The sequence below is a fragment of the Cryptotermes secundus genome, unplaced genomic scaffold (genome assembly GCF_002891405.2).
Source record: "Cryptotermes secundus unplaced genomic scaffold, Csec_1.0 scaffold1277, whole genome shotgun sequence".
NCBI classification, from domain to species: domain Eukaryota; kingdom Metazoa; phylum Arthropoda; class Insecta; order Blattodea; family Kalotermitidae; genus Cryptotermes; species Cryptotermes secundus.
Genome location: NW_019741994.1, coordinates 29,463 through 54,560, shown reverse-complemented (window position 1 = coordinate 54,560; position 25,098 = coordinate 29,463). Strand labels below are relative to the sequence as shown.

Here is a 25,098-nt window from a genome sequence, read left to right as displayed (position 1 = left end):
TGTATATCTGCTTATTACCATTGAATATCCTTAGCGGACGTAATTAAAATGTTGTTGGCAACATGCCAAGTTGCAGTTTCAAATTCCAGATCATTTTGCCTCAAGTGATAATGCTTCCTACTTGTATACAGGAGGTACATAGTTTGAACACTGGCTGGGACACCAGCTGTACTAAGTGAGAGATTTCATGGATTTCCTCAGTTTCTCAAGGTAAATGATGGGATAGTACTTCAGATTAAGCTATAACTGCTTCTTCTCATCTTTTCTATTTCATTATTCACTAATCATCCTACCATTTGACATTACAGTCTGAGCTACTGACAGCATTGTTAATAAATTGTAAATAAATAATGTCACATGCATGAGTTACTATAAACGGGGTTTGGATTGTTGACTTGATTTATTGATTTTAACGCTGTAACTACAACAGTGTAACTGACTTACACACTCTGAATATCACTACAACTACAGCACACATGAAGTCATTTCTGTCTTCAATAGTCGTTTCCTGGTAACGGCTTCTAACAGTGGAGATTCTTCAGCTTCTGGGCTGACTGCACCGACTAAGTCTTCTCATCATAGACTCCCTTACAGCTCTCTCTGTGCTTCAACTGACTAACTCCCAGGCTGGCGTCCATTTCATGCCAACTTCCTGGTCTTCCTTATACAGACTGACTTTCCACTGACAGCTGAGCTCCTAAAGTCAAAGTCAGAATCACTTTAGGACCGTTCGTTTACTGCCAGTTAGTTCGTCTTGGTGTCAAGCCCCTTGAGACTCATGACTAGAAATTTTTTCAACTGAACCATGTGTTCATAGTCCTTTATGTAACATCCTCTCTGACAAGATGGGATTGTCTCTTATGAGTAGAAAACACCATTTGCAACAGTTCCTCTGTTGCGTTTTAAGACTCTGCTGCATAGTAGTGGCTGTTGTCTTGTTTGTTTCATGGTTAATGCCTAGGAATGGGTCTATACTCTGCAATAAGTAAACAGTGTCAAATTTTACATACCACTTAATTGTTAAAAAAAAGACAACCATCAAGTGTAACAAATTTCTAGTGAAATGTTGTGTCAGTACCATTACAAAAAATGATAGTGAAAGATTTGTCATGGAACTTGCATTACAGAGCAGAACTTTATTGGTGGAAAGGGCAGAATCAGCGCACGTTTCTCATTGGTCAGTTCCCAAGGTGTTTGGTGGATCCAATGAGAAGGAAAGTTGTAGAAGACATTAGCAAACCTCTTCAGAACTCTTTTATCCATACAGGTAATGAATTAGCAATGTTAATAATAATTAAATTTAAAAATGATTCATTGTCACATGGGTATTTGATACCATGATTATTGGGGAGCCTAAAGGAAAGATGTGAGGGATGTAGTTGGTCCAGCCTTGTAAGTGATTGAAGTGGTACGTTTTAGGGTCATACAAATCCCTGCTGCATGTGAATACCTGCAATATAAAGCATCAGTCTCTCTGGCAGGTTGTACGATTGACACATGATAGAAGGCACAGATGAGCCTTGCAGGGTCCAAATTCCTCCGCAACTGGGGGGGGGGGCATTCATTGTATTTTTGCCAATAGGCATAAGATTCAGTATGGGTCTTTAAAATGTTCTTGTTGGCAAAGAATGAATACAGAGTTAGTAAAGAAAAGGGACGTACTTTATAACAAAAAATAAGCTGTCAACATATGAACATTTAAATAAGAACATAGATTTTCTTCACTTTCCTTAATTATAGGCTTGGGAGGGGAACAAATTTTATATGACCCTGGCCCTGCCTGTTCAGAGAGTCTTGAACATCCGCTAACTACAGGTGTCGACAGTGTGAGAGCCTGTTCTTTCCCCTAAACATCAGAATATTATGCATGATTTCATATGTTGACAAACGTGGCCTACTAAGTGATTAACTTTGAGTTGGTCACTTTGGCTCTGGCAGTTCTAGTGCAAGTACGATGAACTGATCTAATCAATGCATGGTGTGCTGAGGGCTGAATACAAGAAAATTGCACAAATATATGCGCCTTTCATAGAAAATTAATTATGTTAATATTTTCTCCTACTAGGTCATGGAGCTGTGTGTGGAAAATCCTGGGGTAACCCTTCTTTTATAGACGAAGTTTATTTGCGAAATCCTATGGAACCTCCTGATGTATTAGGTATGGCACAAGACCCAGGCCCAGCTCCTAAACTGCCTGACAGGAAAAAGAGTGAGTTACTTTATATCTGTGTTTATAGTATTTATTGTCATTTTTGTATAAAATACTGAATTTATCAAAACCCAAAATAGAAGTCTGAATTCAGAGACTTAGAAATGACAGCTGGAATACAAATTCAAATATTTTCTTCTGTTTATATTACAGTTGGATGAAATGTAAAGATGCAGGTACAGAGTAGAATTTCTCATCTTGATTTCAGAAGCTTTAGCCGTTTCGACATAATCACAGAGGATCTAAACTTACCACTGATATTACATGTAACTAATTTGGGATTTTGCTTATGGTTACTTCACCCACCGGACATAGCTTCAGGAAGGACAGTAACTCCATAGTTATTTGTTCTTTGTTATCTCTTACCACCATTTTAAAATTTGTACTTTTAATTGTATATTCTGATGTTGCTATGAAGGTTTCACTTTTCACACGCACCAACTTATTTTGTATTTATAATTGTGTTATATGATGTTTATTTACTCGTTTGACAGTCTTTCTATCTTGACCTCTGAAATGTATTTTGCATGTTTACATGTGCATATGCTTAATTGAATATTTCTCTGAAATCCTCTCACGTGGTCAGCAGCCTCAAAGCTGAGCTAAAGTCAAATGTTTTGGAGAACTTCTCTCACTCCATCATCAATGTACCTTGGTGACAGAGACAGAACAGGTCTCTGAAACATCAGTTTTTAACTCAGCTTTGATACAACTGATCACTCGAAAAGATTTCAGTGCATTAATTTACTGTGAAAGCTTCAAATTGTATATAATCAAATATTTACAATGAGATTTCCAAATCTAATGCACATAACATTATATCATTATAGAAATTTCGCAAGAGGCCAGAGGACGAAGCAACCAGAAACAGTTTAATTATTCAAAGCTGACGGATGAATCGTCTCAGAATTTTGGTGATGGACGTAAAGTGACATGTACTGAAACATTAACAGCTGTCACAAATGAGACCAAGAGCAAAACAAGCTTAACCGAAGGAGTGTTGATAGATTTCGTTGCTCCTGTGGAGATTAAGTCGTCAGCGCTTTCCATTTCCACTTCAGAAAATACATACAGAAATTCTATTATGGATGAGCCGATAGATGTTATAGAAGAAGGTGAGTCAATTTTATGTCTTTACTTCTTTCAAATCTGTTGGTTTATAAGATGTGTCACCTGCAGTTGTTATGTATCTAATGACATGTACACAGTATCATATTTAGTGATATAATTTTTGCACCATCTGTAGTCTAGTGGTCAGAGTGCCTGCCTACAGATCCAGAGGTCCCTGGTTCGATTCCCGGCGCTACCAGAGTTTCTGAGAAGTAGTGGGTCTGGAACGGGGTCCACTCAGCTTCATGGGGATAACTGAGGAGCTATTTCAAGGAAATAGCGACTTCGGTCTAGAAAACCGAGATTAACGGCAGTGGGGATCCATTGCACTGACCACGTGACACCCTCTATCCGCAAAAGTTGCCACTAACTTTGCCTACAAGCGGCGGTCGCTCGGTCAGTGTAGTTCGCTTGCGAATTACAGGCTACGGAGTTTTTTTTTTTTTTACTTTTAGACAAAAAAATACATTTTGTATATTATCACCAACTTTAAATTTTTGGTTAACTATGTATAAGATGTTAATAATTGAATTTGTGCAATAATATACTGTATTTACCTCTTCCTCCTCCTCTGTTTTCTATTCTTCATTAACTATTCCTCCTACACCTCCTCTTCCTCCCACTTTATTTTCATTTCCTCTTGCCCCTGTTATTCCTTTTTCATTTCCTTTTGTATCTGCTGTACTTCCTCCACATCTTTTCATTTTCTTCCTTCCCATTCTCTCTTTCTCCTCTTTTCTCTTCAATGTTATGGTATGGTTTTTTGGGTCTGAAAGGGTTGAAGTGCATACCGTGTGATTTAAACCATCTGCATGTATTGAAACAGAGTTCTGGGGCGATGGACAAGTAAGCAGCCGCACATATGAGAACTGTTCGTATGATGCTGCTGCTGGCAGCTACCCCAGCAACATGGATTTAGATCAAATTTCTGTTAATACAAGATCTGAGTCACCAGATCCATTCGATACCTCACGTGTGTACGGTAAGTAAGGCATTACAGGCTACGGAGTTCATGATAGGGTAAGTTAGGCATGATAGGGTAAGTAAGGCATGCTATGGTAAGTAAGGCATACTGTGGTAAGTAAGACCTGCTTCCTAATAAAGAAAGAATGCACACTAGCAAACTCTTATTCAGTATAGCTGTGCCTGGCCACGTCTTGCTGTGGCTCAGTCTGCCCGTTCTTCCCCAGTTTCATTTGAAATTACTCGACGCATTGCTTCCGCTCTGCGAGTACGACGACCTAAGCCTATTCTTAGAAAACGAAAAGAAAAACAATGAAAAATAAACTACACTTACGAAATAACTTCCACGCATGTCTCGGATTCATTGAATAAGCTATTGAATGCTCACTTTTACACCAGCGAGTACAATTATTATCACGTCCAGTATCACCGAAAAATTCTTTGGAGCTGGACTATTATAACCTGGTTTTGGACGCAATAGAGGACACTTTCGTCCAGGGTTCCATTTCACGTGTTCTGTGCTCTTTGCCGCAGAAATGCATTATTTCCGCAGTTTCAACAGTTTGTGGCCACGGTTATTCCAAGGCAACGATGTGCTGTTTCAGCAGTTCGTTGCTACGATTATTCCTAGGCAGCGAACAGTTTCAACAGTTCGTTGCCACGGTTATTCCAAGGCAACGATCCGCTGTTTCAACAGTTCATTGCCATGGTTATTCTTAGGCAACGATCTCTTGGTATTCGATGGATGACATATAACACGTTACAGTCTATTATATTGAATACAATTAATACTTTTACCTGTTACGGCTGTGACATCTATATAATAGGTGTATGAAAGCACACACGTGTTCGAATGCAACGTTGTGTCAAAATTTCAAAGCAATCTGTGAAGAATTTTCGGAGATCTTCCATAAGACACAAACCAACATTTACGTTTTTATTTATATAGATATCAGTGTGTTATGAAAGTAAAATATGACATAGTTATCATTCAAAGTGATTACTTGTGGGCTGAGCCAAAGCACAATGTTTCCACTGTGTGTGAACACTGAATTAATTGCTGCTTTTCATTTTTGGTCAGCTGTGATTACAGTGAAGGTACAGCAACTTTAGGCACTGAAGTGTTGAAGTGTATATACCTGTGATACAGGAAATGCTGTAAATGCTTGCCATTGGCTCACATTCCCAAATCATAAATAGATTCTGGCTGACATCATAGTTCTCTAGATGTACAGCACACTTCAGGCTGTATGCTTGATGTGAGTTCCTCGGTATGTGAATTTGTTAAGTAGGCTTCAAATATGTGCTCACACTGAGTAATGTTGGGAGAACAGAATGACCGTAAACCATGACATGTAAGTCTTTCACCAGACGCTGTCTTCAGGATTTGCATGGAATGTTTGGTGGTGTGTGTTTTTGCAAAATCCTATTGGAAATATCAATGTCTCAGAAATCTTGCCTGTAAAAAAATATCACCATGGGATCAAGTTTGTCATTCTGAACTGACTGAAGATACCATATATAAGAATGAAGTCTTCTCTGCTAGATCACTGCAAAGAGCACACAACTAACTGTTGTTTTACAAGGCTGCAGTTTCAGTAACTTTGTTGAGGCTCTCATTGTCCCTGTTGATACTTCTGTTTCTTGTGTAAGGCACGTGAGATACTTACAAGGCAAAATATTCAAGATAAACTCTGGTTCTGTTGAACTTCTCTTATGTTAATACCAGGCACTGACAATTTGGCTTCATGTCTTTAACATATTGGCAAGATTCTAAATAGTGCTTGTATGACGAACACGAACCATGGAAACATTCTTCTGAATTTCCTCTGACTCTTCCTAGTAGAGTTACAGGATTCATATAAACACACCAAATGCTTTAATGTAAAATTATCTGCTTCCTGTGCAAAGAAATTGGCATGAGTCACATATTACTAGACTTCCTGTTATCACTGTTGTTGACTCATCAGGGAAGGCAGAAGACAGTGCAGTGATCATGTGCGGCAGAAAGGCCATGTTTCAGCTCAGTTTGCATAGAATTAGCACTGTATGTTGTTCACCCAGTGCTTCCAGGTGTGGTCACTATTGCATTTTCTGGTGTTGTGTATCTCCCTCTCCCTCTCTCTGTCTATACAGTGGTGTAGAGTCCATTTCTGAGGTGGGTGAACCATGGGACAGATTTTATTACTTCCGGTGATTTGGTGTTAACGAGAATGACGGTCAGGAGGTGTGACATACAGCTTAATGTGGGCTTCTACCCATGGTAAGGTCCTGTGTTCCTAACATTCTCAGAGTTTGAATGTGTGAAAAGTAAAATCCACACAGGTTTAACTGGTGGTCAAACTTCGAACCTCTGAATGAGAGTCCAGAGGTCCACCAGGTCCCCTGCATAGCCACAATATGGTTGATTGGTTGGTTGGTTTCAAATGCTGCACTTTGACAATGAATTCATTTGTGCTTTTAAACTCAGCTGGTTGGCATATTTATAAGTCATTTTCTATCGGACACCACTTGGGCGAGTTATGTTGTCCAGTTCGTGTTTAAGTTGGGTTGCTTGTTTTCAAGTTGTTCCCAGTCTTGTCTGTCAGGAGCCTCTGCAGTTGTGCAATTCCTTGGGTCCAGTGGCAAGCATGTTACTACTAGACCAGCAAGGCAGACTACTTCATAGGCATAGTTAATTTATTGAAAGTGTTTGAATGTCTAAGTAACTAAAAATGACAGAATTGAAAAAGAATTATGTTTATGGAATCTGTATGAAGGACACATTCTGGGAATTGAGATGCAAGTCACCATCTAAGGATGTCTTGTTTATTTGCTAGTGTCGACTGCATATCACTAAAACTCCTTACATGTTTCGGTCATACAAGGCCATCATCAGGTGGATGTACACCATTAAAAGTAAACTTTACAAATCATGTATTTAAAACTAAAGGATTAAAATATCTGGATTATAAGTTTCCCATAAAGTTGGAACTGATGTTGTGTTACAGTACAGGGTCATCAAAAACAAATGCTTGGATTATTAAAAAAGCTATTACCCAAAAACTGTTAAACATATTGACATGATTCAAGCATTAAATTGCTAAGAAGTGACTGAAGTTTTTGTCTTACCTTAATATGTTTTGATATGAGCTCCATTTGTGGCTCACAGATATCGGGACAGAATTTGATCTTGTGCCAAGTCCGCTGAATCATAACTGCAGTTCATTGTGAAGGCTGTTGTGATCGTATCCCATAGGTGCCAGAGATCCTGAATCTTTTCACCATACATAATGTTCTTGATGTATCCCCACAAAAAAAAAAAAGTCTGTTGGGGCTAAGATCTGGGCTTCTGGGAGTCCGAGTGGGGCATGGGAAGTATGATGAGTGGCCTTGTGCACAAGTTGTATTAACTGGTCAACTGACAAAAGCATCTCAATGTTGCTCACTACCCACCATCAACTGAGCATATCCAAAACTTACTTTCTTTCACCGCATTTTAAAACTTTAAATAATTTCAATATTTTAACAGTTTCTGAAGATACAGGATGACTCTGGAGGAAAATGCTAACTTGGAATTTCAATATAATATGAAAATATCTACTTAAATAGTCAAATCAAATACATGATGATTGGACATTAATTTTTGTGGGGGAAATAAATGCATACAGAATTTTAGTGGACACATTTTGGAAAGAAACCATTCAGAAGACCAAGGAAAAGATTGGAGTGCAATATTAAAATGAAACTAAAAATCAATTGCGAGGATGTAAAGTGAATTGAACTGCTTCGGTACCGATTTAATGTTGGGCTTTGTTGCTGGTGTTGAAATGTCGAGTTCTTCAGAAGATTAATGCAAGATATAAAATGCAAGCAATGTCAGTGGCTCATGAATTTGGTGCATGTTTCAGGTCCTAACAGATACTACTCTCGTGTGATGCCTGAGGTGCTTGCACTGCCCTCTGTTTCTGGACCCAGTACAGATGCTGACACTGCTAATATTTCAGAACAAAAATCTATGCAGAACACATATCAGAACATAGATCACTACACAGAGATCTTGTCTGTAAAGGAGTCATCAGAGTCTCATCAGACTACTTGGCCAAGCGATGTTGGTATGGACAATATGCCTTTACATTCTCCACCTCCAGTCCCTGTTTGGCCTGACAGTAGTGTATTTCAGGATAATGTGAACTCTTCTGTTATTACAAGTGTGTCATCTAGTCAGCCAATGAAACAAGTTACAAGTGAAGAAAACATTAAGTCTCCAGTAAAGATGTTTGATGCAAAATTTATTGCAGAATTAGAGAAACATTTAGGGCAGAAAGAAGCTAGTGCAAACACAAATCCACCAAATGGCAATGTGAGGTCTTTGCCCACAAATGTGTGTTCCAATTTTCCTGCTGGAAAAGTTGCAACTCCAACAAATACAGGCTCTGCTTCAAGAAGTAAACAGAATGGGGCTCCTGGGACTTCAGTTATTCCAGCCCTGAAACCTCCACCTCAGTCAAATAAAGTATTGCAGAAGAATTCGTCTCTGACAACTTCTAGTAAGTGTTCTCTTAGCAATATTTTATTTTGTTACGCAGTGAGACATTGTTTCCATGATTTATTTAAACCGTCTTGCAGTGCAAACACTCATCTATCTCCTTCTCTCACTCGCACTACATGTTTCGGCATAATAATGCCATCTTCAGGTGCTTACTCATCCACGCCAAACTAGTTCATTGCATGCCTTGTCCTCACATTAAAATAACTAAAATATATATCTATCATATATATTGACAAATGTCGAACGTTAAAAATATTAAAGTTGTTCAGGATTCCGCATCGCTACGTCGCACCTCACTACGCCAGTCACGCCCATTCTCCTCTGTTGGAGCACTCCTTCACTATTGTGTGTGTGTTGTGCTTTTGTTGTGTCTTGCTCCTATGACTGCGTGTGTTATACTGTTGGGCCTGCTGGGTATGTGTGTGTGTTCTGTCTTCGTTTTGAGTGAGCGATGTGGAATCCTGAACAATTTTAATATTTTTAACATTCGACATTTGTCAATATATATGATAGATATATATTTTAGTTATTTTAATGTGAGGACAAGGCATGCAATGAACTAGTTTGGCGTGGATGAGTAAGCACCTGAAGGTGGCATTATTATGCCGAAACATGTAGTGCGAGTGAGAGGAGATAGATGAGTGTATGCACTGCAAGACGGTTTAAATAAATCATGGACTTAAATCAGTGCAACAGGACGCTAAAATATAACATGAGACATTGTTTCTCTGTGCCCATGACAGGGAGAATGGCTTTTTATTATTAAAGTTCATAGTTTATTGATCAAGGGCAAACATATATTTGTAATTTGTTCTCTTCCATTTTTCTTACATTGAGGTCTCTTGTGACACCATGCAGCTCTGCAGACGGGTACTTACATTTTCTGAATGTGGGTTTTGACAACACAACCGTGTGTATGCAAAGCACAAATTTTTTAGGTCGAAGCAAGAAAAAAAAAGCCTTGGTCTGAATATTCTTTTCAGCCTGTAATTCTGAAAATTTTCATACAACTGCTTGTGTCTTGCACAATAGCATGCAAATTGCATGCCTGTAATTGAGGGAGTAAACACAAAATTCCTTGGCTTGCAAATTGATAATCTTTTAAACTGGAAAAACCATATCAATCAGTTGATTACAAAATTAAGTAGAGCATGTTATGCAGTTAGATTCATGTTACATATTAGTAACATTGACACTCTCAAATCAATCTGTTTTGCTTATTTTCCCTCTAATGAAAAGTATGGAATAGTTTTCTGGGGTAATTCATCTGAGAGTAAAAAGGTATTTACATTGCAAAAGAAAATTGTTAGAATAATGATTGGTGTCAAATCCCGTAATTCCTGTAGAGATTTATTTAAGAGACTACAGATCTTAACTTTGCCTTGTGAATACATATTTATTCATTAATAAACTTTGTTACAAATAACGAAGAACATTTTCAGACAAATGCGGATGTACACAGTGTTAACACAAGACACAAACACTGTCTTCATAAACCAATTGCTAACCTGTCATGCTTTCAGAAAAGTGCATATTATGCTGGGATCAACATTTTTAATAACCTGCCATCTGATCTCAAAGGTCTTATGAATGAAAAGGCACGATTTAAAATAGCACTGAAACGATACTTAAATACACATTCATTCTATTCTGCTGATGAATACCTATTGTCTAGAAAATAACTTATGTATCTTTAAATAGCCTTGTGTATAGTCATTGTGTATTCTTGGTTTCTCTTGTGTGATAACTCCATTGGGACTGTACATATGTTTTGTATTTATATGACATATTCCATATCCTACAGTCATTTTGACTAACTTTGGGTCCATGGAGTGCAGTGTATTGTAATGTAATGTTACGTTAGCAGTACTAGCACAAATCAGCTTGTTAACAGAATCTATCTCACTCCTGTTTCTGCCTATGTAGAAAATAGACATTACAGTAGAATTGAATATTTATGAAAATTTCTCGTTGAAAAGAGATTTAGTATCCAATGGGGCAAGCACTCTACTGTACTTTAGTGTACTGTGGAAAGCGGCTAAGTTGTAAGTGTAGAATACAGTGCGAAACTTGGTCTAAAGGACAGAGTTATTGTTCTCATCTTGAATCTTGAAATGTTTCCAGATATTTATCTAAATTTCATCATATCAAAATTTAATAGACAGGTTCCCTGTGCCAGTGACCCCTGCTAGTTGTTCGACCAATTAGCAAAGCTGTTAGTGAAACAGTGACATTCGTTATAGTGCTCTTTAAGTTTTTGAGTGGATTGGATGGACTTGGCTCATGATTGGATCCAAAGGAGGACTCCATTGTTAGTGTTCTTAGGTACTAATGCTAAAGAAGTAGTTCCATGTTTCTGCTAAGATAAAACTGTAATTAAAATGTCTTTGAATTGTAAGGCATTAGAGAACTTGTATTAACCGTTTAAATGACAGTGGGTACTGTATGTTTCAGCTGCTTCAATGTTTAAAAATTATACATTTTCCCCACACAGGTATTTATGTATTTCAGATGTTTCTCAGAATAAGCAACAAATATTTGTTGAACTTTCATAAACTAGTTGGTTTTTATAGTGGGGATGCAGCATGTTTCCTGTAAGCTGGGAACTGAATTTTTAAATTACATTTAGAGGAAATTCGTGCTTTGGAGCGTTGACTTTTATCTCTACCAGTCCAACTGTTTGTAGGCATCAAGATGCTGCAGAATTCATGGGAATGGAAGACTGTGAACTTGAAGTCTGGAGATGGAGCAGCAAGTGGTCTACCAAAGACATCACATTCTCACCCACTACCTTCACAGAAGTTTGTAATGCTCCATACATATCTTTAGGCAATCTCACACAACCTTGTATCCAGTTATTACATATAGAAATTACATATAATATTGTAATACTTACAGCTGCATGGGGCAGGCAGTAGTGTAGTTGGTTGAAACACTATGCTACAAGCCAGAAAGTCACGGGTTTCTATTTCTGTCATTGGATATTTCAATTGACCTAAATCTTCCAACCATGCTATGGCCTTTGGCTTGACCCAGGCTCTAACAGAAATAAGTATTAGGAGTCTTCCTGGTCATAAAGGGTATTTGGTGTGTATGGCTGACAACCTCACTGCCATCTGTGAGCCATTTGTCTAGAAAATGTGGGAGCCATGACGTCTGAGTACCCCATGTGCCTCCATGGCCTGTTACAAGGATAGCTTTTTATTATAGCTGCATGGTTTCACCTTGAAAGACATCATCACATATCACTGACTCAGGTCATGTTGCATGAAGTGAAGTGCAAGATGTGAGCGCAAGAGCCCCAGAATGAATAACCTGACATGTTGACTGGCTCTGTAAGGGTGATTTGTATGAGTTTATATATTTTGTAATTTTTCTCAGAAGTTTTTAAATTTTAAATTCAAGTCCAATGATAAAACCTGCCAGTATACTCTCCAGGATTAATACAACTAACAGCAGTTTCATTAACCCTTCCGCACCGACATCGGTGTGCTTCACCGACCCTTTAAATAATCATATGCTACCGACATCTGTGCAGTGCACCGACCTGCGCAGTGTTAGCTTTGAAGGACGTTGCTGACAAAACGAGGAAAGATATTCCNTCTATCCTGGACAAAATATTTGTATTGATGAATCGCTTACACTATGGAAAGGGAGATTGGCATTCAAAATGTACTTGCCACTGAAAGCTTCAAAATTCGGCATAAAAACTTATGAACTCTGTGATTCCAAATCTGGGTATTTATGGTCATTTATTGTTTACACTGGCAGCGAAACCCAACTAAATTCTTCACTGATCAGAGAAAATACCAATAAAACAACATCTGTTGTTCTACATTTGGTCGAACCGCTCCTCCATAGAGGTCATACTCTATGGATGGATAATTATTACAATTCCCCCCAGTTAGCAAAATTATTAAAAAATCATGGCACTGACTGTGTTGGGACCCTTAGGTTGAACAGAAAGGGTGTCCCAACAACTGTAAAAAACACAAAGTTGAGAAAGGGCGAGATCATAGCTCAGCACGCAGGTCCTATAACTGTTCTCAAGTGGCAAGACAAAAAACCAGTTTCCGTGATCTCTACATTTCACAATGCCGACACACAGACAGATATAAAGAGAAACAAAGAAATAAAAAAACCAAAAATTATAATTGATTATAATGAAATGATGGGTGGCGTTGATTTGAAAGATCAGCTTTTACAGTACTACAACGTGGAAAGAAAAAGACTTCATAAGTGGTACATGAAACTCTTCAGACGCCTTTTGAATGCGACAGTGGTAAATGCCATGATAATTTATAACAAGAATCAGGAAAGACTGAGAGACCACTTAGCATTCAGAGTAAATCTGGTAGAAGGGTTGCTGTTGAAGTTTACGGACCAGGAGCAGGCAGCATGTAGAGTACAAGGTCGACGTCATTCATCAGATAACACCATCCCCCGGCTTCGTGAAAGACATTTTATTAATAAAATTCCCCCATCAAGAAAAAAGGCTAGACCACAAGNATAATTAATACCCCGTCGATTTGGCGGTAGGAAAAGATTTCAATACTATCCGTTGCGGAAGGGTTAAAATATATTTTCAGTATATACGTATTTATAACAATGATATAGGGATGAAGAGTGTGGTCTTATGGGTTGTAATGCATTGCCGCCATCTTCCGGGTTGAAGGGTAAGCCAAGCAAGCATCAAGCATTGAACAGGCAGAAAGCTTTTTGGCTTCTTGCATGGCTTACTCTTAATTCTGAAGATGGATGCAATACATCACTCTGTAACGTCAGTAAATTTGTAGCAGTCTACATGGCGTAGTATCCCATAAGATTATATCTTGTCATTTTTTTCTGTACATAAACTTGTAACGTTTTACACATGTCAGTGCCACTTCTGTCTAATTTTGTTAAAAATATAATGTTAAGCCTCTGTTTTAGCAGTTTATCACCTGTGGTGATAAACTGCAGGAATACAGCTGTTTGATGCAAATATGCTGAATCATGTATAAAGAAAAAGGTAAAGCTATCCCTCATGCAACAGGCCATGGAGGCCCATAGGGTTGTGAGATGTCAAGGCTCTCACATTTTTCTAGACAGTTGGCTCACAGATGACAGTGAGGTTGTCAGCCTTATGTGCTGGCATGCCTTTACCTCCAGGAAGATTCCTGGTACCCATTTCTGTTAGAGGCTGATTTGACCCCAGGACCATAGTTTGGCTGGAAGGATTAGGTCAATTGAAAAATCCATTGACCTTATCGGGAATTGAACCCGTGACCTTCTGGCTTGTAGCATAGTGCCTCAGCCAACTATGCACTCTGCGTGCCCCTGAAACTTATATCTATATATAGTGTTTAAGTGCATGATATGATTTAATGCAGAAAGAATCTCTCCCTCAGAAATGAAGATATTAAATGGCATTGATGGTAGGTACCGGTAGATGCTGAAGGGTTCTGATGGTGTATAACATTCAGAATTGCTGGGTTTTTGGACTTTATCCTTTGTCCAGATTTCTAAAAAAGTAGAAAACACAACATTTTGGAAACTGGATCCATTTCCATCCTCAGGTGAGGAGGGGAGACACCTGCTCTGTTGGATCCCATAGAAAGAGCTAACCTCAGTCCCCTTACCTGAGAATGGACACAGAACCAGTTTCTGAAACGTTGTATTGTCTAGCTTTTTAGAATACCGGATGATGGACAAAGTCTAAAAACCCAGTAATCCTGAGTGATAAGCATTGCTGTGATTCACTTCTCAGGACCAAGGAACTAACAGTATTTTTGTTTTTCACCAGTAGATGTAATTCTGTTCCTTCAGCATGTATTGAAATGTGTGCTCATGGTTGGTTCTGTTGGACACAGCTGTTCTCTTACAACCATCTGAAAACATTTTTGACTATTGGTGCACAGAAGCAATGGACTTTTACACTGTCAGTGGGGTAATACTTTGTTAATTCCTTGAAGCAGGGTGGTAACTATATATAGCACGTGGTTTAACATTAAAAAGTCTGTATTTTGCTTACCAAGTGTACTTATTTGTTTAACATGACTGCAAATAGCCATTAATTATTATCCTAATCATCATTAACCATGTGATGTTTGTAGTGTAGGTGCAGTATGTTTGCAGAGAGTTAGGAACTGAATTTTTAAATATTACTTATGAGAAACTGGTACTTCAGAGGTTTCAGCAATCTCTTCATACAGTATTTAACAAAACCATATTTTAATGTTATTGATGTTGGACACTTTTGTAGCTTTACATGAACTTCATCTTTTGAAATGTTAAGTTATGATGGTTATCATCCAGTAAGTTTGTGGCCAGAATCCTACTAATTGATAAATTGTGTGTAAATGCAGGGTTGTTAGAAATGATCTTACACTTCCAAAAATGTGTTACAGAAAACAATTGATAGACATACAGAAGTGAAACTTATATCATTAGTAAGAAAAGCTCTCAAAGCTTCCTTGAGAGTTGATGTGACTTCATCCGTGGCCATCAGGTATTGCACATGTCATTATGTCGGTACTTTCTGTTGCTGACTCGTCATTATGCTGATATGATGACATGCATAGACACCTGTTTGCCAATATTGGAGTTACGTCTGCTCATGAAAAAACTTACATAGTTTCACTTCTGTAAGCATATCACTTATCTGTAATACATTTTTTTTAGAGTGTAAAGGTTATTTGTAATAACCTTGCATTTGTTTTAAGTTGTTTATTTATTGACAGTGTTAGTATCAGGGCTGTGTAAGGCCGTGCCATAGCTCAAGCGGTTAGTCGCTGGCTTCCCACTGCTGTGGCCCGGGTTTGATCCCGGGTCTGGTCAGGTGGGATTTGTGATGGACAAAGTGGCAGTGGGGTGGGTTTTCTCCAAGTACTTCGGTTTCCCCTGCCAATCTTCCTTCCACTAAATTCTCCATCATCATAATCACCTGGGGCAGGCTGCAATAGGTCAATCAGTGGCTGCTGTGCCAAGTGGACCCAGCTGGACTCCACTCCCCACTAAGCGAATTTAAATTTTAAAAAATCAGGGCTGTGTAGCATTGGTGGTAGATGATTAATGATTATGAAATATTTGTAATGAAAATTGGCAACTGAAACTGAAAATACTCAGAGGAGACCTGCCCCATTCACACTTCATTCATCACAAATCCCACATCACATGACCTGGAATTGAACCTAGGTCACTGTGTTGGGAAGACTGACCAACTGCCTTTGCTGTGACATGGCCCATAATCTCACATTAAACTGTTCAACATGTTTCAGGGAACAGAATGGGACTGATAACTCCAGTGAGAGGTATGGAAATTTAAGTCTTGCTGATTGCGGCAACGTTCTGCAGAATGATTCCAACACCAGCAGTAATCTAACGGCGTTGCAACAGCCCCACTACGGTTCTGTTAGCAACTTGGCAACACAGCAGTCATCACAACTTTACAGCAACCAACAGCAGTTACGCTTTGTCACTAATGGAAATGCCAGCCAGTCTGTAAACACGTTAGTGCCTCACCAGCTGTCTCATTATGGTTCTGCCAGTAACATCACTACAGCACAGTATGGATCTCCAGTTCAGCAACAACACAATTATAGCAGTAATGCAGTGCAGCAGCACTTACATTATACGTCCACAAGAAACCTTAGTGCAACCACATCACAACAGTTCAGCTCAATCAGTAGTCCTGCCCTTATGCAACATGGGAAGAGCAATATCCATAATACATTCCCAGCTACTGGCTCAGCATTACTTCCCCAGAATGAAACAGAATTACTGGTTAAGGAAATAGCAATGTTAAACATTAATCAAGTATGGAATCAAAGAGCTTCAAAAGCTAAACCGGGTGAATCTCTCAATTATGAACCCACTGGCTCATCATCTCTGTCTCTAGTCCCACATTCCAGCAGTGCAAGTGGCAGTGTTACCTCTGTAATGTATCCATTGATTGAAAATAGTTTGATGTCTGTGTCTACCGGTTTGTCTGGTGTTGGTACAGTGTGTAGTAATAACCAGAGTGCAGCTGGCATTAGAAGTACAGTGATGCAAGAAACAAGGACTTCAGGATTGTCTACAGAGAAATACTTCCCTTCAAGTAGTGGTTCTGTTTGTTCTCCGTTTCAGCAGCATGGAGTCAGCCCAGGTAAGCAAGCAGCAGGCCTGTATGGTTCGGGATGGAAAAGCAGTTTGTGAGCCTGATACAAGTGTCACTCTCTTCACCAAGTAGGTTGGATCAGGTGGTAATAATTCTGTCTCGTATTTTGGAGGTGTGGGTGACTAGAATACCAGGGATTTTGTGGTTTTCCTTAGCCTCTCTAGGCAAATGCTGAGGTACTATCTTAAATTAGGCCATGGTTGTTTCTTTCCACAGACTTTCTAATTTATAATTCTCTGTAATTGATACTGTATAGCCTGTGTTACTTACAGCATTGTTAAATAAACTACAGACAAACAAATTTCATGCACTGAACAGCCGCGTGAAATTTGAGGTTCTCATGTCTGTCGAAATTTTGAACAATTGCATGAGATTTGAGGTTCTCACATTAAGGACCTTCTAGGATGCTTATGGTCTCCAAGGATGTTACTACATAGTACCTGAAGATGGAGGCAGTAGGTTCCTCCAAAACACTGTTACCTGTCTACCAAACTACAAGATGTCACATTCCAGAATATGGTAATCTTAAACATGTATCTTTTATGTGGTCATGATCTGGTAACATACAAATAACAGATCACTGATATGAAGTGAACAGATTTGTAATCATTGCATATTTTTTAACACTTTGCGGACTGGTGGCATATTTTTATGCCCAGCGCTTTTAAACGTGGCAGACCAGTGGCATATTATTATGATTTTAGGACACGTTGGATTATAACACACTATACCTTTCTCTGGTGCCACCCAAATGAAATGACTACTGCGTAATATTATTCCTGAATGTTTGATTAATAGGCAGTAACTTGATCTCGCTGTTTGGGCTCCCCCTCCAAAGGAAAATGACCTTTGACCCTTCAAGCTCTAATGTACCAGGCAGGAAGTTAGTAGTGCAATGAGTCAAGGACAGAAGCGGTTGAAAACTGAGCAATATATGAGTTGTTCTCCCACGACGAGCTATCTGACGTTCCTTCTGAGACGTGTAGTGATAGTGATTCGGACAGTGGCAGTGACAGGGGACAACAAACAATTATGGCCACAGACAATAAAAGTGAAAGTAGCTCCAGACAAAAGTGCAGGTAGTAAAATTGTGGGGACAGCCACATGGGGGAAAAGTAGACAAAACGCCTACTTTGGGACAGTTTGCTGGAAATCCAGGGGTGGAACAAATTCCATCAGACCCAACACAAGTGTCTGAAGTAGCAGAACTGTTTTTTGGATATAGGGATACTCATGTTGTGAATATGATTTCCACAGTTTACAATTTGAGCATGGTTGATGTTCAAAGGAGACATGGACTAGTAAAGAAGCCTATTTGTATTTCTGAGTGTAATATGTTCATGAAGGGAGTTGATAGAGCTGATCAGTACTTGGCCTATTATTCTCTTCCTAGGAAAATAATAAAGTGGACAAAGAAAAGTTGCCTTGTGGCTTATAAATTGTGCCATTTTCAATTCATTTTTGGTTTACAAAAATCTAAACCCTGATTTGAAATTGAAATACGAAGCATTTCTGATGAATGTGGCAAAGGCTTGGGCTACAGACCAGATGGTGGCGGCAGAACCAGAGTCAGGCACAGACTTAATGCGACCGGGTCCATCAACTCCCACCCCACACAGTCCTCATGTGGACACCCCTGGGTGACTCTTGGGTGATATGCGGAAACATACCCTTGTGAAAATTGTGAAGAGTGAACATTCTAAGGGGAAGCATCCTTCTAGGCAGTGCTGTGTTTGCACAGTTCACAAAAAAAGGAGTATGACTGTCTACATTGCAAGTTCTGTGTAATGCCACTTCACAAGGGGGAATGTTTCCAGAAATATCACACACTCAAGCACTTCTAGAAGCATTGGTGTTCTCCAGAAATATAGTTAATAAAATTAATTAGGAGATTTTATATTAATTTTTAAAGTGAACAGCGCACAAGTTAGGGTAGTAGGTTTAAAAATGCCGGTCCCCAGGGTGATTTAAATATTTAAATTTCTGGTCCGCAAAGTGTTAAGGTTCTTCAAGTCTGAATGAAATTAATAATGTTCATAATTGCAAGTTAATAACATGGAATGGCATGTATTGATCACTTGACATTATTTCATTGTAATTTAAAAAATGTAACGACCAGGTTGTGGTGTACAACTGTGTGGTAGGTTTGTTCCATGTTTTGTAACTTGAATTTTATATTGTCCTAATTTTGGTTGCTATCCATCATTTTGTGCAGTGTTTATGAATGAACTGCCTATGGACCACTACCAGTCTGGAAATTTCAGTTGTCATTTTACACATGTGCGCGCGCACACGCATGCACGCACACTCTCTCTCTCTCTCTCACACACACACTCACTCACTCACTCACTCACTCACTCACTCATTCTCTCTCTCTCTCCAGTTGTTTCTGATTTGTGATTAGTAGGGCTCAGCAAACACATTTGTCTCCTTATTTTTGACAAGTGAGAAATCAAGGCCAACAAGTTAAAAAAATATTTGAAGTTATTTGTTAAAATTGTTACCTGCTCTTTTTTTTATTGCTGTACATGTCAAACAGTAAATTATATATATATATTATATAAGGGACAGTGTTGTGATTTATATACCCATTGCTAGGCAACAGGTCGGTAAGCATGTTCCCACGAGACATACCCGCTTGACAATAGGAGGACATCCATTGCCAGATAACAGACCAGTGAACATGCATTCTTGACCACAGAAGATGGTGATTTCCATGGAGTCTGTGCTGAGGAGTTATAAGAGGGAACAGTCAGAAGATGAGACAGAGTATAACGGAGAACAGCAGTTGGAAGAGAATTGGCTCTCGTTCTCGAGAGGGCAGTCAAAGGTGATTGAGAAGAAATGGTAAGAAAAGAATTAGACTGTGTCAAGAAGACTTCATGTGTGAGTTGAAATGGCAGTGAGACTGTGATAAATCCATTGCCAGGATACGGCTAAAGAAGACTGAGAATCCTAGTGTGTGTGCAGTGGTGAACTGAAAAGTGTGTAGAATTGTGATAGTGCTGTCATTGCCTGTAGCTCCAAACTGTGTGAATGTGTAAGGTGCAATAAATCGAATCATGAATTCAAAACCTGTCTTATAAGTCACACTCCAATGCATGATGATATTTTAGGTGTCCTTTATATTATGTGATGGCTATATAAGCTGATATGGAGCAGATGCAGTGCTGTGGGGAGGCATAGTTTTTCTTTGGGAGATATATCTGGTAGAATTTTTATCTGACTGGTGAATTGAGCCGACATTTATTGACCAATGGTAATTAGACCTGATCATATGTGCTTTTAGTTGGTGCACTAGTTCTTGTACTGTATGTAATGAAAGACAGAAAACCCACTGCTCTTTTATCAATCCCTTGTATCAGAAAAGGTTGAGAACCACTGACATCTTTTATTCCAGTTTTGCTAAAAGAAAAATAAAGAATAAACCAAAAGGTAACACATGGTTAATGACAGGGATAAAGATCTCATGTATAAATAAAAGAAATCTGTATTTACAGTGTAGAATCAGTAATGATATTAACTTAAAAGAATAGTATAAACAATACTGCAAAATTTTAACTAAGGTCATAAATGCAGCTAAAAACTATATTATGATAGGACGATATTAAACTCTAAAAATAAAACAAAAACTACCTGGAATATAATTAAAACCGAAATAGAGAAAAAAGGTAATAAAGAAGACATACAGTAGTAGATCAATCTATTAGTGAGGGTAAGTCTGGAAAAGATACAAGGTCAAATGAATGAAAAGCGAATGTGACCGCGTGTAATTATACAGCCGTGTTCGTACACCTGAAGAAGACCTCTTAAGGTCGAAACATGTAGTGATAATGTGATAAAAAACGTGTTGTGTAGTTGGTAAATTTACTCTACTATTGATTAAACACACAACAGGATGCAAAAAAACGATTAAAAGATATACAGTACCTGGATATTAAGGGTAATACAATATCCAACCAACAAATTCTTGCAGACAAATTCAGTGATTATTTTTTAACAATCGATAATTATCGATTATTATATTATTATTATATTATATTATTATGATATTATAATATCATAGATAGTAGCAGAGTTAGTAAAACAGGTCATCCAATACATGACAATTATCTAAATTATATGTTACAAATATACAAGGGCCCAATCCCAAATATTAGATTTAGACATATGTCAACTTGTGAGATAGAAAAAATTATTAAATCCTTAAAACCAAACATTCATATGAATATGATGAGATACCAACTATAATATTGAAAGCAAGTGTCCCATTTATCAGCTGTCCTTTAATGTGTATTATTAACAAATCACTTTCCTCAGGTATCTTTCCAACTAGATTTAAATTCTCAGTAGTAAAACCAGTATTCAAAAGTGGTGATAAACACAGTATTTCTAATTATAGACCCATTTCTTTGCTACCCGCCTTCTCCAAAGTTTTCGAGAAGGTAATATACTCAAGGCTCTATCAACATTTAACCCAAAATAAGATACTTACAAGCGACCAATATGGTTTTAGGAATAACTCTTCAACTAATATGGCCTTCAAACTATTGAATGAAATTTTATTAGCCATGAATAATAAATTAATCATTGCTGGTATATTTTGTGACCTAGAGAAAGCATTCGACTGTATCAACCATGTATTACTTTTAAAAAAATTGGAACACTATGGGATAGTGCGAACACTTAAAGCATTAATTACATCATACCTAAACAGTAGATATCAGAAAGTGGTATTAGATAACAGAAAAACTCATAATAGTACCTCCTCCGAGTGGGAGATCATAAAGCATGATGTTCTGGAAGGCTCTATCCTTGGTCCATTATTTTTCCTCCTGTATGTAAATGAGCTTCCTAACATAATAACTAACAGTGCAAAAATCATCCAATATGCTGACAACACAAGCGTCATAATGTCTAATCCTAGCCTTCTGAATTTTGAAACTAATATGAATAAACAACTTTTAGACATAAATGAATGGTTTAAAGCCAATTTCTTATCTTTAAATTAAAAAAAAAACTCATTACCTTTTATTCAGGACAAAAAATAGTTTAGAAACCAATATCAGTATATGCTGTGGAAACAAGCATATTACTAACACATCAAATATTAAGTCTCTTGGTTTACACATTGACGAAACATATCATGGAAAAATCATATTGACCAATTAATAACTAAAATGAGTTCAGCTTGTTATGCTATTAGGACAGCAAAAGGTTTTAGGTCACAAGAAACCCTTAAGATGATTTATTTCTCTTATGTGCATTCTATTATGGAATACGGTATAATTTTCTGGGGTAATACCCCTAACAATATCAATGTCTTTAGGATACAAAAGCGGATAACTAGAGTTATTATGAATGCAAAAACTAGAGCTCCTGTAGGGATCTCTTTAAAAAAATTAAATGTATTGCCAATGTATTCACAATATATATATACTCGATAATACTGTTTGTTGTAAAAAATAAAGATCTGTACAAATCGAATCATGAGATTCATAGCTTCCATACTAGACATAGCACAAACTTACACTTTCCTACATCACATTTGACAGTTTTCCAAGAAGGACACTGCTACTCTGGTATCACAGCTTATAATCATCTTCCACCTCATATAGAAAGTCTGAGTAATGAAATTAAACAGTTCAAACTGATGCTAAAAAGGTTTCTTCTTTCCAATTCGTTTTATTCCTTGGATGAATATTTTAACTGTAAACTAAACACCTGGGTTATACTCCCTACTAAGTAAACTCTTTTATGATACTTATAATCTGCGCATATATATTCATCACATCTTAGTACTATCAGTACATTAGTTTTAACATTTTAAAGATACGACTGTCATACAATGTACACAAGTTGTTCCATGTGTGTCCTAGGTATTAAGTGTGCAGGCATCTATGGCCTGTTTGTTGTCTGGGTATTGTTTGTAAGTAATAAATGATGTAATGTCCTAATAAATAATCTGCTTTTAGATATTAGAACAATGTTTGAGATACTGTATTGTGGAGATGAATCATGAATGTATTTATATTCGTATCTTGTTAAAGTGATGTAACTTGTCTGGTGTTGCCTGTGACTAATTCCACATCTACTGGTCATTATTGTACCATTAAGGATCAACAGAATGTTTCAATAAATTGAATTGAATTGAATTGAATGTATTACCCACTGTCTAGTAACTGGGCATTTAAGAGTATAAATTTTATGGAAGTACGGTATTGTAATAGACCATCTGTTTTAAATAACACATGACAGTAAACAATTAAGATGGTCATGAATGGTTTACTTACAGCTCAATTCCTTTTATCCTGTAGAGGAATGTGTTAATTAATAGTTTTCAGGTTTTAAGGTTCTTGCTATGAAATGACATTGTATATACTGAATTTTTATTATATGTTCTAATTTTTAAATCTTGATGAAATGTATTATATTTGGATTGTTAAATTAAGTATTTGTAGTTATGTGATGGAGATAATTGAATCAAACATCTATATTATGAATAGGTCTTTTGTATTAATTTATGATTGTGACAACGATAAGCATATATCTGCATAAATTTGATCATATTTGAATATTTTATGTACAAATTTTGTACTGTGACTGTATTGCATGTTGATGGGTCCATTGTTATTATGTATGTGTTTATGTATTTTGACATGTTCTATATCTTATGGCATGCATGACTTGAAAGGATCTATGGAATTTAAAATAAAGTGAAAGTACATATACCCACATAAAGTATTCGTTGTGACTGAAATGGAGCTCAGCTGGCATAAAGTCTAGGCTGTAGAGTGGCTGACTGAGGAATTGAGGTTTAATTCCCTGACAGGAGCAAAGATTTTTCTCTTCTCTTCAGTGTCCAGACTGGCTGCTCTGGGGTTAAAACAGCCTCCTCTTCTTTGGGTAACTTGGGCTCTTTCCCCAGAAGTTAGAGTAGCTGGGGTATCAGCAGGCAATTCATCCTTTTCTGCTGCTGATATTGAGAATGAGCAGTTCAGTTCCTCATCTTCTCTGTATATTCTCATGGCATGGTGCCTAATTAAGCACAGGAATAACTTTACCTTTACTTTTTACCAACAGAAATATGAAGTTTGGTATGTCTGTATAATCTGATTATAGCATTTGCCTGAATATGTTAGCAGGTTCAAGTGCAGATGGAGGACCAAGAATAAGTAGTGGGTTGACTTTCCCAACATGGGCAGAACTCCAGCAACAGACATACCAGTATGACAGTACATCACTGAATCCCAGTGCTGCTAAAGTGGTGAGTGTTTTGCAAAATATTGTGATACATGAAGTCAAAAGTATGCATATCTTTGTGCTTTGTGCTTGTGGGTGACAGTTTTTAGTGTTTCATTTGGCATGGGTCTTCACCTTTAATATCAGATGTATTTTTATAATGATTTAAATTAAATTTAATATTGTCATGGTTTACTAACTACACACAGGGTTTGGATTGGTAATAAGATTTAGTGCACACTTGTAACTTGTAACTACAGGTAACAGTAACACTTTCATGGATCTACACACTCAACAAATCACTCTACTCCAGCACACATAAAGTTTTCTGTGTTCACCAGGTGTTGCTAGGTGACAGCTCACAACAGTGGCTGTTCCTTTGCTCTGCTACAACCAGGAGGTCGTGGGTTTGAATCCTGATGAGGTTCCCCTCTCCCCCCAATTTACCTAATCCCTCCAGCCACAATATGGGCCTAGGGTTGACTCAGCCTCTAACAAAAATGAGTATCAGGAATCTTCCTGTGGGTGTAAAGGGCGGCTGGCATATAAGGCTGACAACCTTACTGCCATCTGTGAGCTGATTATCTAGAGAGAATGTGGGAGCCTTGACATCTCACAACCATACAGGCCCTCTTGGCCTCTTACACGGATAGCTTTACCCTTTTTTGCCTTTTATCTTTTGATACATCCTTGCTGGATGGCAGCTCACTCTCAAGTGACCCTCATGATCTCCTAGCCATGACTGACTCTCAACTGCAACTAACTACCGTATTTACGCATGTATAGGCCGCACATTTTTTGCCAAAAATTCAAGAGGAAAACTGGGGTGCGGCTTATATTCGAAATATTCGAAATCACACTTCATTTAAAAAAATTATATTCATAATTAGTAATACAGGGTGT

At 37.8% G+C, this 25,098-nt stretch overlaps 1 protein-coding gene across 4 annotated transcripts in view; it reads left to right on the top strand.

Moving 5' to 3' along the window:
* LOC111872982 overlaps nt 1-25,098 on the top strand; it is a 62,435-nt gene that overhangs the window by 25,880 nt on the left and 11,457 nt on the right. For 2 of the 4 annotated variants that reach the window (XM_023867324.2, XM_023867322.2), the window contains exons 10-17: nt 1,128-1,267; nt 2,066-2,209; nt 3,040-3,324; nt 4,146-4,301; nt 8,173-8,811; nt 11,500-11,614; nt 16,073-16,941; nt 24,096-24,220. In XM_023867324.2, the coding sequence (XP_023723092.1) occupies nt 1,128-1,267; nt 2,066-2,209; nt 3,040-3,324; nt 4,146-4,301; nt 8,173-8,811; nt 11,500-11,614; nt 16,073-16,941; nt 24,096-24,220 (2,473 nt within the window). Of the gene's footprint in view, nt 1-1,127; nt 1,268-2,065; nt 2,210-3,039; nt 3,325-4,145; nt 4,302-8,172; nt 8,812-11,499; nt 11,615-16,072; nt 16,942-19,551; nt 19,841-24,095; nt 24,221-25,098 lie in introns of those variants that run through there. The other 2 variants (XM_023867323.2, XM_023867325.2) reach the window with 2 other exon arrangements.